Source organism: Chlamydotis macqueenii, chromosome 10 (genome assembly GCF_036417535.1).
Source record: "Chlamydotis macqueenii isolate bChlMac1 chromosome 10, bChlMac1.mat, whole genome shotgun sequence".
Classification (NCBI taxonomy): Eukaryota; Metazoa; Chordata; class Aves; order Otidiformes; family Otididae; genus Chlamydotis; species Chlamydotis macqueenii.
The window spans coordinates 4,606,543-4,621,426 of record NC_141565.1 but is presented as its reverse complement, the minus strand read 5'-3'; the positions used below and the strand labels follow the sequence as shown (position 1 = coordinate 4,621,426).

General features: G+C 61.7%; 1 protein-coding gene across 2 annotated transcripts in view; it reads left to right on the top strand.

Annotated features, from left to right (window-relative positions):
• Positions 1 to 14,884, top strand: part of BSN (bassoon presynaptic cytomatrix protein) — an 88,497-nt gene that overhangs the window by 66,638 nt on the left and 6,975 nt on the right. For both annotated transcript variants that reach the window (XM_086755564.1, XM_086755563.1), the window contains 2 exons: positions 6,007 to 6,441; positions 7,587 to 14,240. In XM_086755564.1, the coding sequence (XP_086611690.1) occupies positions 6,007 to 6,441; positions 7,587 to 14,240 (7,089 nt within the window). The remainder of the gene's footprint in view (positions 1 to 6,006; positions 6,442 to 7,586; positions 14,241 to 14,884) is intronic.

The following is a 14,884-nucleotide window of genomic DNA, read 5'->3' as shown; positions in this document are numbered from 1 at the left end:
CTGGCTTGTGAGATACTTATACCTCATGCTGCTTATCTTATTTTGTACAGATTTTTGTCCTGGTATTTTAATAGATATCGTTTTGATTGTGTAAAACAATACCCCAGAACATAAATAACCGGGAAGAATCCTGGGGATGATACTGGGGGGAGCGGTTTGCGCTGGGATGAAATCTTGGCCATGCATCTCCCAGAAGCCAGAGAGGTGGCAGCGAGGGTCTCGTGGGTGAGTGGGACCCTGGGGCTGGCAGCCAGGAGCTAACTGGGGAAACTGGGAAGCCTCTGGCACCACTGGCTTCTGCCAAGGCTCTCAGAACTCTGAGTCGCTGAACAGGGGCTTCATGGGCAACCATGATGCTGAAGCTTGCTGGCTCCGTTCTTAAAAAAAAGAAAAAAAAACCCATGGCACTGGGGGATTCAGCATTTAATTAACTTGCCAAGCACTAACGTTGACCAAAATTACGCAGGAAGACTTCTATTTCAGTTAATTACAGTTTTGTCATCGCCCATTAGTTAATTAAAACAATTGCAGGGTAAAGCCCGGCGGAGGCTGGTGAGCGCGGCTGTGGCCGCCCGCCAGTGGATGCCGGAGCGCAGGGGGAGCCGGGCACACCTCCGATACACACCGACCCCGCGCCCTGTCCCCCGTATCGCCCTGGGGTATTGATCCTCCATTGCCCCGGGAAGGAGCGTGGACAGCCGTCGGCGCGGCCATCGCCGCCCCTTCAGCAGAGGCTGCGGGAATTGTGGCCGCATCCCGCGTTTCCCAGCGCCATGCACGTGGGGCGCCGTTAAAAAAACGAGATAGTCGTTACCGCTCGGATGTGACACCTTGGACAAAGCCGCCTGCTCTCGGTTGCTGGCTGGGGCTGCCCTGCACCCCAGGCTCTATCCTGCTCCCAGTCACTACAGAAGCACTGTTTCTCCCTCTAAAAACCTACTTTTTCCGTAATTCCTCTGCAAATCCCAATGGTTTTTGGGTGAAGAAGGCTGGGAGCCTGAGGGGTCAGGGTGGTGACCTTCCCGTGATGTAAACTGGTGGCCCAGCTGGCCTGGGTAGCCCCTCAGTGCCCTTGCCCCCCTGCCGTGCCAGCAGCCTTCATTTAAGACAGCATCTCGGGTGCGCTTTGGTTTCATCCCTGTCTTTAATTATTGACGCTTTCCTTCGCCTGGAGCCTGCTCTGCATCCCACCGGTGTTGCCTGCGTGCTGTCGGTCTTCCCCACACGCTGCAGTCTTTGCCGGCCCCAGGTCCCCGTCGCCTGTGTGCTCCGTGCGGTTTGACCCCCCGTGCCTGCCGCCACGGTGCACCCTAAGGCAGCAAACCTCGGTGTTGAGCAAGCCCCCATCCCCATCCTGATCGAGGCTGAGGTTTCCAGCGTCTTTACGCACGGAGACTAAGCCAGCCACCGCGGTGCCTTTGCCCTAAGCCCCTTACCCACTTACGGCCCCGCCGAGGGGCACCCAGGCTTTCTGGGCACCCAATGGTTTGGACATGCGGAGCACTAAATACAGCCTAATTATTATTATTATCTTCATGGGATCTGGTTAATCTCGGCAGGGATTACCAAACTGTTAGCAAATCAGCCGTTTGTCGAATGTTTGCATTTTTTCTCAGGGGCAGCTTAATCCCGTTGGCTGCGTCAGCTGGGAAATGCCCACGGCTGAGTTATGCGGACAGGGAGCTGCTCTGGAGCCGATCCCTCTGAGAGGGAGCACAGGTGTGGTGGGATAACTGGACACCGAGCTGTGGGACCGCGGGAGAGGGACGGGTGATGTGTCACTGGTGGCATCTTCACTGAGCCCCTGGGTTTTTAGCACCCAGAAGCATGATGGGTGTCAGTGCCGGCTGTTGGTGGGGCTGCAGAAGTCTCTTAAAATGGGGATTGAGAGCTGGGAGAGGTTTGCCGGAGATGTTCCTGCTGGGCACAGGTGGCTTTGCTTGCCTCTGTCTCCCCGCAGCTGCCGTAGGCAGGAATTCTCGCTGGAGGCGTTCGCTGCAGCGAGTGCCGGGATGCGACGGCAAACGCTGCGCTGGCTGCTGCGGCACAGCATGTGCTGGCAGGGTACGCGTGGCTCTGGCTGCTGACGGGGCCGGGGGCTCTCCCGCAGTGGTCCCTTTGTTGGTCTTCTGCCATCGGAGGCTGTAACAGCACAGTGAGGTGCCGCCGGGGGGTCAGGCTGAAGCTCGGGGTGCTGGACAAGAGAAAATACCAACGCAATATTTGCCGATCTCTCGCCTTGGGTGTCTCCCAGGGCTTGGCCGGCACCTCTCGCGGCTGGCGAAGGCGAAGGGCCAGCTCTGCGCCCGACTTCCCCGGTTTCTGCCCTGTACCCGCACCTTTCTGCCTGCTGCGCAAGGCAAGGGGCATTTCAGAGTGGAGCTCCGCAATCTTTTTGGCAGGCCTATTTTTAGCAGAGAGCCTTCCTTTATCTGCTTCTCGGTGCGGTCCCATGGAGAATGGAGCTGTCACATCTGCGGGAGCGTGATGGCGGGGTGAGCTGCTCAAACTGGGGCAGCTGCCAAGAGGAATGGCTGCGGAGCCACGACTGGGAGGAACCTGAGGGAGGATGCTTGGGCCAATCCGCAGAGCCATTGGATCCCCATGGCACAGATCATTCCTGTGCTTGCCTGATCCTGGAGGACTGCGAAGCCTCAGCCTGGTGAGATGACACCAGCAGGTCCTTTCCAGTGACGCCTGCCTTGCACCGTGGTGGTGTCCCTTGCCTGCGTGGACTCGGGGAGGTGCTGGTGGTCTCAGGTGTGGGGTCCCTGGTCCAGCCTCCCACTCAGATGAGGGCAGCCACTCACACAAGGGGCTTGAACCCCCTCCAAGGATGGAGAGCCCACGGTGACTGTCCCAGGCCACACTGCTGCCTCAGCAAAGGTGCTTTTCATAATGTCCATCCTGACCTCTGCTCTTGCAAAGCACTTACGTCTGTAGCCAGGTAAATCTAGACAGGAGTGTGCTGGCCTGAGAGGCTGCACCTTTTGGACGATGGCCTGCCATCGTGGTTGTCCCCACAGGGCACTAGCCAGAGCGTGTGCAACCCCTGCCTCTCCACCAGCACAAGAGCCACCTCCTGGGATAGGACCTGACTGGCACTCAGCATCCACAGTTGGCACTTGGTGGCCTTCCTTGGCTGGAGTTTTGCCCTGGAAGGGCAAAGGAGCTTTGCCTGTCCCCTCATCCAGACCTTCCCATCCAGGGAACATGTTAAGGGCCCAGATGGGGCAGGCTGGGTTGTGCAAGGTGGGCTGGTCTTCGGTTGCTGCAAGACTGAGCTGGGAGCTGACACGATGGCATGGCAGAGAGGGACGGGCAGGAGCTGAGCTGAGCTCTGCCCCGGCACGGCCAGCCCGTCCACTCCACATCGCGCCTCCCCCTCGCTGCCAGCGTCGGGGAGAGAGAGCTCCGGCAAAGAGAAATGGGATTCCTGAAAGAAAAATGAAAGGCTGTGTATTTCCATGAGCCAGGGATTCAATTTGTGTCACGCAATCACATTTCCTTCTGCAGCCTGAAATAATTACACAGTGGAGCGGGTGAGGAGATCTGATTCAGAGGCACGGGGACGAGAGCAAGTTCTGAAATAAAAGAAGACAAATGCAATCATTAAGATACAATAGGCTGCGCTTGCCCCTTAATTAGACTTTCTCTTTGATTAAGCAGTAATTAAATATTACCAGGCTGAAAGGGATTTTTTTATTGTGCTCTGAAGCCCTGATGTATTCTTAAGATGTTTGCATGAAGAGCAGGGGCTGCTGCAGGGTGGTGGCCGCGGGAGGGAGGACGTCGCACGCCCGCCCCATCCCTGCAGAAGCGGCCCTCCTGCCCCTCTGCGCCCCGCAGAGCGTGGGCTGGGCGGCTGCCCCAGCTCCCGATTGCGAAGAAGTGTCCGTGGAAAAGCCCACTGCTCCCAGCCACCACCAAGCATCTCCAGCGTCTCGTCAGAACGTGGGGGCTCCTGGGTGTTGGAGGAAGGTGCCAAGCCCATTATGCTGCTGCCGTCTCATAGGGGTGGATTTTAGAAGAATAGAATCATTTAGATTGGACAAGACCCTTAAGATCATCAAGTTCAACCATTAACCTAGCACTGCCAACTCCACCACTAAACCACGTCCCTAAGCACCACGTCTGCACATCTTTTAAACACCTCCAGGGTTGGTGACTCAACCGCTTCCCTGGGCAGCCTGTTCCAGTGCTTGACAACTCTTTCAGTGAAGGATTTTTTCCCAGTTTCCCATCTAAACCTCCCCTGGCACAACTTAGAATCATAGAATCGTAGAATGGTTAGGGTTAGAAGGGACCTTCAAAGGTCATCTAGTCCAACCCCCCTGCAAGGAGCAGGGACATCCCTGACTAGATCGAGGCTGTTTCCTTGAAGCCATTTTGGAGAACCTCATCTTCTATATGGAAACCGTGGGCTCTGTGGCCCCAGTCCTGGACTGGTCCAGCTGAAGACCAAGACCACCTCTCGAGCAGCATCACAGCTTCTCTGTGGCCAGCCACCCCCCGAGGTTGGCCACCCTTAGCTTCGGGAGCAACGAACCAACAGAAGACGAGTTTGGGGAAAAGAACTTGGAGCGTATCAAGCCGTTAGCGGCAAAAATGAAAAGATTTAAGATGATGAAACATCAAAAGGGAAGGAAATGTCAGGCCCCTATTCCTGGACATTCCTGGGTGGGTAAAAATAGCCCTCGGACGACCCGGAGGGAGGAAAGTGCTTCTGATCTCTTAATGCAGAGCCCCTGCCGTAGCCCTGCGGGCTCTCTGCCACTCTCAGCTCCGCTTGCGAGCTGCTTTTTCCAGGCCATGAAACGATGGCTCTTGCTGAGAATTTCACTAGATGAGGTTGTCTTGTTCTTTTCCGGCACAGCATGTACTTTGGGTAATATCTTTGGGAAATTTTTGTGTACTTGTGTACCCAGTATTTTCTGATAACCTAGAAAAAAAGATCCTTAAGTATGATGATTATGCTATTAAACCTTTATTGTATTGAGGAAAACAAATCCGAGTGGGAAAGGAACTGTGTGGAGCCCAAGAAGTGTTAAGCTGCGGCAGTAATCTGCCTTCATTGTTTAACTTGGCTTAAAACTGAAATACCGGCCAGACTGGAGGTGAAAAGAGCCGGTGATGCTGAGGTGTCGGGGGGAGGAGAGTTTGCAGTCCCTCTGTCGTAGCCATGGTTCCTCCAGCTGAACGCCACTGAGGTCTGGACAAGGGTAGGGGTAGGTTGAAGCTGGGTGGTCGATCTCTTATTCTATGTTGTTTGTAGGGCAGGGCTTCAGCACCGTGTGAGCCTGACCAGCATTTCGGCGCTTGCCTGCTCAGCCTCTCGGAAGCCGGTTATTTGTTTTGGGCAGGCTGAACCCTTTGCACCATGGCCATGTGTCCCCTCAGCTGAACTTCTCGGTGAGGTCCCTTGCTGGGATAAAGCTTCCAGAGTTTTAGAATCACAGAATCATAGAATCGTTAGGGTTGGAAGGGACCTTCAAAGCCCAGCCAGCCCAACCCCCCTGCCAGGAGCAGGGACATCTCCAACCAGATCAGGTTGCTCAGAGCCCCGGCCAACCTGGGCTTGAACGTTTCCAGGGATGGGGCATCCACCGCCTCTCTGGGCAACCTGTTCCAGTGTCCCACCACTCTCAGTGTAAAAAAATATTTCCTAATGTCTACTCTAAATCTACCTCCCTCTATTTTGAAACCATTACCCTCAGTCCTGTCACAACAGGCCCTACTGAACAGTCTCTCCCCATCTTTCCTGCAGCCCCCTTTAGGTACTGGAAGGCCACTCTGAGGTCTCCCTGGAGCCTTCTTTTCTCCAGGCTGAACAGCCCCAGCTCTCTCAGGTGCTCAGGAGAGGTGCTCCAGCCCTCTGATCATCTTCATGGCCTCCTCTGGACTCACTCCAACAGCTCCATGTCCTTATGATGTTGGGGGCTCCAGAGCTGGACACTGCCTGTCAATATCTGTTTTAACAGAACTTTTCCTTTCTGTGTTTTGCAGAAGAACGAATGGCTCTGCTTGAACTGCCAAACTCAGCGGCTGCTTGAAGGCAGCCTCGGCGACCCTGCCCCGATGCCACTGCCTGCTCCAAAACAACCGTCCGCCGGCTCCCCGCGGCACCAGCCGCCAGCCGCTGCCCAGCAGCAGAGAGCGCCCGCACCGGCACCCACCGAGCCGGCGGCACCCCCCGAACGGCAGCCCTCGCCCGCGAGGAGCCTCCGGGCCGCTGAGCACAGCAGAACCCCAAGCCCTGCCCCAGTGGAGAAGAAGCCCCCGGTGCCGGCAGAAGAAAAGCCGCTGCCCAAAGCTGCTCCGGAGCCTTCCAGAGCTCCCGAGAGCACTGCACCAAAGGGGAAGAGCGTGACACCCAAACCGGAGGTGGAGAGCAAGGAGAGCCGGGCACCCCCTGAGGCGCCGCGGGTGAAGGAGCAGGAGGTGAGCTCGCAGGGTGCGTCCAGCTCCAAGCATCCCTGGGGACGGGGCCGTGCTCAGAAACGGGGCGTTATTCCGAGCCGGAGCAGAAACCGTGTTATCCAGGCCATTTGCCTCAGGAAACGGCCTTTTGGGAAATGGTGAGCTCAAAACACTGCTGTCTCAGCACCTCCAAACCACTCAGGAGTTTCCCAGGCTCCATAGCAGCGTGCTGGTATTGGCCTTCTCTTTATTACGAGTAGATCAATTTGGGCATAACGCAACAATTCCGGTTGGCTTTGGCCTCTGGATTTGCTTTAAAACAATATAAGGGCAGCTGGATTTGTCGTTTAATGGAAAACTCATCTCACAACATTGCGTGCTGTGGCAGTGGGTGTTTTTCAAGCTCCTCATCCCACATTTTTTTTAAATTCAGTACAATCTGGGGGAAAAGCTTGGCTGCGTTGAGATGGTTTTCCCCCGAGGAGGGGAGGTAGAAGGAAGTTCCCCCACCAGCTGGGAGGGGATGGCTGCCCCCAGGGAGGAGGCTCCCCACATCCCTGTCTGCTGGCACTTCCGAAATCAAATAAGGTCCCTGGTGCCTCCATGGGGGTGGCGGGCTCCGCATCACGGCCAAGCACGATGGCGCTTCCCCCGTGGCTCAGAGGTTTGCCCCTGCGCTGCCTCGTTGTAACATCAATTAAAAGGAGCTGTTTATTTCTGCTGGCATCTAACGAGGATGCTGGGGGCCGCCCTGTTTCCAAAGGCCGCTTTGCAGGGCTGTCAGGCAGGGAAATTAAAAGAAGTTCATTAAAAGTTCATTAAAAGGCAGCTGTTCCCCACGGCTGCTGCTGGCGAAGCTCCTGTCCTCTCGGAGCCACCACACCAGCCTGGCTGGGCACAAGGGCTGCCCACTCCCCAGACTCCCCACAACCAGTAATACCAGTGCTTGCTGCCTGCCGGGGGAGAGCGGTGGGCAGCTCTGCCCTCGCATCCCCTCCCCAGAGAAGGGCCTGTGGCCATCGGTACCCCCACCATGCCTGCGCCCTTGGGGACACTTGCTTTGCCATCCCCTGCTTGCAGCACGCCGGGAGGAGGATTTGGGGGGAAGCGAGGGGAGCAGCTGTGGAGCTGCAGGGTTCTGACGCTGTGATCTCCCTCACCTGCAGGATGGGAGCAAGCCTTACCCCCCAGACCTGTCCCGCAGCCCCCAGAGCCTGAGCGACACCGGCTACTCCTCCGACGGCATCTCCAGCTCGCAGAGCGAGATCACCGGCCTGGTGCAGCAGGAGGAGGAGAAGCTGAGCAGCACCGGGCTGGCCGGGCAGAGCCCCCCAAGCCCTTCGGAGCTCACCAAACTGGAGAGCAGCATGCGGCCCCTCCTGGAAGGCCGAAGTGCCCCACCGGAGCCGGCCGAGCGTGGCAAGAGCTGCCCGGAGCCACGGGAGGAGCAGCGGCAGCGACAGCGGCCGCGGTACCTCTCCATCACCCCCGAAGCCTTTGACTCGGACGAGGAGCTGGAGGACATCCTGGAGGAGGATGAGGACTCACTGGAGTGGGAGAACCAGCGAGAGCGGCGGGAGAGCGCGGAGTCCTCGGACGAGTTCGGCAGCAAGCTGCGGCACGACTACGTGGAGGACAGCAGCGAGGGGGGCTTCTCTCCAGTGCCCCCCCGGCCCAAGGGCCGGGAGGCAGAGGCAAGTGATGAGGAGTTCATGCGGAGGCAGATCCTGGAGATGAGCGCGGAGGAGGACAACCTCGAGGAGGAGGAGGAAGAGGAGGGCTACGGGCGCGCCAAGTATAACATCCCCAAAACTGGGCAGAAGGCCGAGGCAGAGAAGGGCAAAGAGCCGGCCTCGGCCAAGCGGCGCCTTCCGCCCAGCCCTGGCAGCCTGTACAAGGAAGAGAGGAAGGAGCTGGAGGTGGCGGAGAGCGACGACTTGAGCACGGCCCAGGGCGGACTGCGGCGCTTCAAGACTATCGAGCTGAATAGCACGACCGGCTACAGCCAGGAGATGGAGATGGGCCAGGAGGTGGACACCAGCCTGGACCGGGAGCCTGAGCTGGAGATGGAGAGCCTGACGGGCTCCCCCGAGGAGCGCTCTCGGGGCGAGTACTCCTCCACCCTGCCAGCCACGACGCCCAGCTACACCTCAGGCACCTCGCCCACCTCCATCTCCTCCCTGGAGGAGGACAGTGACAGCAGCCCCAGCCGCCGGCAGCGGCTGGAGGAGGTGAAGCAGCAGAGGAAGGCTCGCCACCGCTCGCACGGCCCCTTGCTTCCCACCATTGAGGACTCGTCAGAGGAGGAGGAGCTGCGGGAGGAAGAGGAGCTGCTGCGGGAGCAGGAGAAGATGCGGGAGGTGGAGCAGCAACGCATCCGGAGCACGGCACGCAAGACCAAGCGTGACAAGGAGGAGCTGAGGGCCCAGCGGAGGAGGGAGCGCTCCAAAACCCCCCCCAGCAATCTCTCCCCCATCGAGGACGCCTCCCCCACTGAGGAGCTGCGGCAGGCAGCGGAGATGGAGGAGCTGCACCGCTCCTCCTGCTCTGAGTACTCGCCCTCCATCGACTCGGAGGCCGAGAGCTTTGAGGCCGTGGCCTCCAAGCTGTACAAGTCGGGCAGCGAGTACAACCTGCCCACCTTCATGTCGCTGTACTCCCCAACGGAAAAGGGGGAGAGCGGACCCAGCCAGCCCGCCAGCAAGCCACTCAAGAGCGCTGAGGAAGCCTACGAGGAGATGATGAGGAAGGCAGAGATGATGCAGAAGCAGCAGGTGCAGCAGGCCCAGCCAGCTGTTTCCTGTGGTGGCACCTACCAGCAGGTCGGCTACCGCGGCACCGAGGGCCAGAACGGCTTCGAGTACCAGTACGCTGAGGAGTACCGGTACGATGGTGGCGCCACGCACCCCTCCCAGCCTGGCTATCCGAGCACCCTGCCGAAGGCGGGAGGGGTGTACGAGGAGATCCTGCAGACCTCCCAGAGCATCGCCAGGATGCACCAGTCCTCCTCCTTCGACCTGGGCCTCGAACAGGGAGAGAAGGTGAAGGTGCAGGAGGAGACCTACCAGGAGAAGCGCTTCCTCAATGCTGAGAGCGCCTACGCCGACCTAATGAAGCAGAACGGAGGTCCGCTCACCCCCGGCACCAGCCCCACGCAGCTCTCCGCTCCCGTCTCCTTTGCCACCTCCGATGGCAGCACGGGCAAGGCCATTCCCGACGTCCGGGTCACCCAGCATTTTGCAAAAGAGGGGCAAGACCTGGCCAAGCTCCAGAGCACCCCAGCAGCGCCCAGCCCGGCGTCCAAAGCTGCTGCTGCTCCTTACGCCTACGGCAAAGGCACAAGCCCGGTGACAACAGCAGTGGGTGGCCCCGGGAGCACAACACGGAGCTACAGCTCCTCGGCTCCAGAGGCCTCATCGGTAGCCAGCAGAAGCTATGGTCCTGTGAAGAGCACTGTCAGCTACGGCTCGCAGACGGAGGACGCCAGCCGAAGCAAGGCAGCGGTGGAGATCAGCGTGCAGACGGCCAGGGAGAAGCTCCCAGCCGCGAGCAACGGCAAGCCCCCGCCGCCCAAGACGTACCCCTTCTTCAAGAGCTCCAGCCCCCCGCTCTCACCCACCTCTCCCACGCAGAGTCCCACCCGTGCCACAAAGGCCACGGCAGAGTTTTCCACGCAGACGCAGAGCCCCCTCCTCCCCTACGAGGGTCCTGCTGCCGCCAGCCCTGCCGCCTCTTCCCCCATGGTGGCGCAGGGGACGCAGACGCCGCACCGGACGGGCTCGCCACGCTTGGCACGGCAGCCCTCCTCGCAGGATGCCCCCTCCTTCATGGTGATCACACTGGCGGCCGACGCGGCCAGCCAAACCAAGCCAGCCAGCTCCAGCTCCTTGACATCCCCCACCTCGTTCCCCACCAGGCCAAGCCGGCAGCTGCCAATGCACGGCTACAGCCAGGCGCCGGAGCCGGAGCAGCCAGCAGGCGCCTACATCAGGGCGCAGCCGGTGAAGGAGCACGCCCAGAAGGCACCTGCTGTCTCTTCAGCCGCCGATGGCATCACGGGGCTGTACGGCTGGGGAGCGCTCCCCGCTGAAAACATCTCCCTTTGCCGCATCTCCTCCGTCCCTGGCACGTCCCGGGTCGAGCCGGGGCCCAAGGCACCGAGCACTAACGCTGTGGATTTACGGACCGCGCTGAAGTCCGCCCCCATCATCATAACAGACCAAGGTATGGATCTCACCTCCTTGGCCACCGAGGCCAGGAAGTACTGCCTGACCCTGGACCACATCCCAAGCCGGCAGTCCACGGCCATCCAGCCCTTGATCATCAACCTTAATGCCCAGGAGCAGCCCCACACCATCATCGCAGCAGCCAGCACCGCCGGCCTGGCCATCGCCTCCCCCGTGCTCCTCTCGCAGCCCAAGCAGCCTGTGGTCTACGGAGACCCTTTCCAGAGCCGGGTGGACTTCGGGCAGGGGACCGGGAGCCCAGTGTGCTTGGCGCAGGTGAAGCAGGTGGAGCAGGGAGTCCAGACGGCCGCTGTAAGAGCCAGCGGGGTGGCCAGCAGCAAGCCCGAGCCCACCGTTCCCTCCCAGACCAAGTTTGCGAAGTACAGCGTGCCGGGCCAGATGGTTAAGAAGGACGTGCTCATCACACAGACTGGCGGGGCGCAGAACGTCGGCGGCCTCCCGCAGTCCTTCCCACCGGAGCCGGGTTCAGAGCTGTACCGGGCGGTGCCGGTGGAGCTGAAGAGCCAGAGCCCTCTCCTGGCCCTGGGCGGCAAGAAGTCCCAGGTGGTGATGGTGCAGATGGAGGAGGCAGCAACCGGCCCAGTGACCAAAGTGCTGAAGGAGGAGCCTCCGGCCAACGTGCTGGACCTCACAGGTGTGAAACCAGAGAGCCAGGTGGCCTGCTGTGACGTGGTCTACAAGTTCCCCTTCGGCGGCAGCTGCACCGGCGCTTTCAACCCCACTTCCAAGATGCCAGAGAAGAAAGCTGGGGAGGCAGTGGCACCTGGCCGGAAAGCCAGCGGGCCGCTCTACGGCACCAGAGAACCGGAGCTGCCGGAGACCTTCCCCTACCGGGAACAGCCAGCCCCAGCGCCCGCACTTTATGAGGAGCAGAAGTTTTACCCGGCTGGCGCCTTCGGCCGGCTCTACTCCTCCATGTCGGACACGAACCTCTCCGAAATCGGGATGAGCTACTACCCCATGAAGGGGGATCAGCCCTTCCCCTCCCCAGCAGGCGATGCCGCTGTGGACCTCAGCACCATGAAGCACTCCTACAGCGTGGGCTTCGCCGAGGGGGGTTACCTGGGCCACGGGCTGCAGTACGGCTCCTTCTCCGACCTCCGCCAACCGGCGGAGCTGCTGGGCCACCCGCTCCCCATGCGGAGGTACAGCTCAGCCTCCAACATCTACTCCGACTACCGCTTCTCGCCCCGGGGGGACCTGGCCAGCTTCCAGGAGTCCAGCCTGGCCCACTACAGCGCGACCACGGCACGCGAGATCAGCCGCATGTGCGCCGCCCTCAACTCCATGGACCAGTACGGGGGCCGGCACGCCAACAGCCCCGACCTGCTGCCCTACGGCCCTGGCGCTGGGCCGGGGGCCACGGCGGGGCTGGCAGCTCAGCAGCAGGGCCCTGCACCCCCCAAACCTGGCGGGATGTACAACCCCACCTTCCCCGAGGCGCGGCAGGGCTTCAGCAGCCTGGCGCAGTACAATGTCCCTGGCGTCCGCCTGGGCGCCGTCCGGCAGATGTTCCCTTCCACCGCCACCGTGCGGGCCGCCGACGGCATGATCTACTCCACCATCAACACGCCCATCGCTTCCACGCTGCCCATCACCACCCAGCCGGCCTCGGTGCTGCGGCCCATGCTGCGCGGGCTGTACAGACCCTACGGCCCAGGCGGCGTGGCCGCGGTCCCGCTGGCCAGCCTGGCCAGGCTGCCGGTCGTCACTCCCCGTGTCCCGCTGGCAGCACAGGGCCTCTACCGTTACCCGGCCCCTGGCCGGCCGGCCCCAGCAGCCTCGCTGATGGAGACACCCGTCTACCTGGGCAAGCCCGTCAGCACAGCACCGGTGGCGGCGGGTGCTGGTCCTGCTCCCAAAGCCCCCGCCGCCCCCGCCAGCGGCTTGCAGAGAGCAGAGCCGGCACCTGCTGCTCCCCGTGCCGAGGGTCCGGCAGCATCAGCGGCTGGCAAGGAGGGCGGGCAAGTGGCCACAGTGGCCAAGCCGCTGCCGGACGGGGCTCAGCGGGAAGAGCGGGAGCGGGAGGAGGAACGTCAGCGCAAGCAGCAGGAGCATGTGCTGCAGCTGGAGCGGGAGCGCGTGGAGCTGGAGAAGCTGCGGCAGCTGCGGCTGCAGGAGGAGCTGGAGCGGGAGCGCGCGGAGCTGCAGCGGCACCGGGAGAAGGAGCAGCTGCTGGTGCAGCGGGAGCTGCAGGAGCTGCAGTGCATCAAACAACAGGTGCTGCAGCAGCAGCAGGAGGAACGGCATGCGCAGCTGGCGCTGCAGCGGGAGCAGCTCGCCCAGCAGCGCCTCCAGCTCGAGCACATCCACCAGCTCCAGCACCAGCTGCAGCAGCAGCTGGAGGAGCAGAAGCGGCAGAAGACCACCTTCCCCGCGCCCACCGAGCCTGCCACCCGCCCGCCAGAGGGGCCTGCCGAGGCGCCGCGGGGCCCGCTGCACAATGGGCAAGCGTGGCCACCGCCAGGCCAAGTGCCACCAGAGGGGCCCGCCGGTCCCCGCTACCCCATGCCGCAGCGGCCGCTCAGCAGCTCGGCCTCGGACATGTCGCTGCAAGCCGAGGAGACCTGGGAGCCCGGCCGGGGCATCAAGAAGAGGAACTCGATGCCGCGGCTGCGGGACGCCTACGAGAAGGAGGTGGCGCGGGAGGCCTTCGCAGTGAGGAAGACGGCAGACAGCAGCGTGCAGACGGATGAGGAGGATGGCGAGGAGCGGTACCTGCTGTCGCGGCGGCGGCGAGTGCGGCGCAGCACCGACTGCAGCGTGCAGACGGACGAGGAGGACAGCGGGGAGTGGGAGCAGCCTGTGCGCCGCCGGCGCTCCCGGCCCTCGCGGCATGCTGAGGCCAGTGCCGAGGGCAAGTCGGAGGGGGCAACCCGCGGCACGGCCAGCGTGGGCATCCAGACCATCAGCGACTGCTCGGTGCAGACGGAGCCCGACCAGCTCCTCCGCGTCTCCCCCTCCATCCACATCACCACCCACGACCCCCGGGTGGAGATTGTCAAGTACATCTCAGCCCCGGAGAAGACGCAGCGCGGTGAGAGCCTGGCCTGCCAGACGGAGCCAGAACCGGCCCCCCAGCCTGGCGTGGTGGTCCCCCAGCTGACGGTGCCCACCACCATCCCGCCCTACTCCACCAACATCCAGATGGTGAGCACGGGCCCCCTGGACCCCCACGCCGTCCGGCAGCAGACCCTGGGCAAGTTCGAGAAGAAGAAGCCGGATCCCCTGGAAATCGGCTACCAGTCCCACCTGCCAGCTGAGTCCCTCTCCCAGCTGGTGACCCGCCAACCACCCCGCTCTCCCCAGGTCCTCTACTCGCCCGTCTCCCCCCTCTCCCCCCACCGCCTCCTGGAGTCCTCCTTTGCCACCAGCGAGCGGCTGAACAAGGCTCACGTCCCCCCACAGAAACATTTCACCGCCGACTCGGCCCAGCGCCAGCAGACACTGCCGCGACCCATCAAGACCATGCAGCGCTCCCTCTCTGACCCCAAGCCCATCAGCCCCACCGCCGAGGAGGCCGGCAAGGACAGGTTCTCCCTCTACCAGCACCCGCTGCTCCCTGGCACCCAGGTATGTCGGCGTGGGGAAGGACCTTTCCCTCGGGGAACAGCCCTGGGAGGCACCTCGGGACGTTTCGGTTTCATTAGCGCTGCGGCAATTAATATTTTAAAAGGCTGGCTTATGGCAGCCAGCGGGCACGGACGCCTGCACCGAAGCCAGGAGCCGGCAGCCGGCACGAGGCCCTGGAGCTCCACTGGCTGCACGAACCCAGCCGGGTCCCGCTCCTGTCTCGGAGCAGCCGCCACGCACAGCTCCGTTTCAGGCTGCGGTGGCTCTTGCTCCCACCTTTGTCCCCACACACTGAGGTTGCCCTTGGCCTCACAAAGAGCCCCAGGGCAATTTGGGGGGCAGCAGCAGCCCCGAGCCACGCTGCCAAGCGCCCGAGGATGGAAAGTGGTTTTTGTGGCAGGCGGGCGGCGCGCACGCGGCCGGCCCGGCACTTGGCTGCCTGCCACTCCCGGTAATTACTCACGGAAAGCGCCCTGCCTGTTACTTCCATCCTATTTATTGTGCTTTTACATAAATGCTGCTTCCTGGCTGCACGGGGGGGACACGTGTGCGCAGTGGGTTGCCTCGCCGCAACCTCAGTTCCCCGTGGGAATTGCTCCACGACGCCTGGGGGGACATGGGGGGATGCCCACCTGCACCTCTGA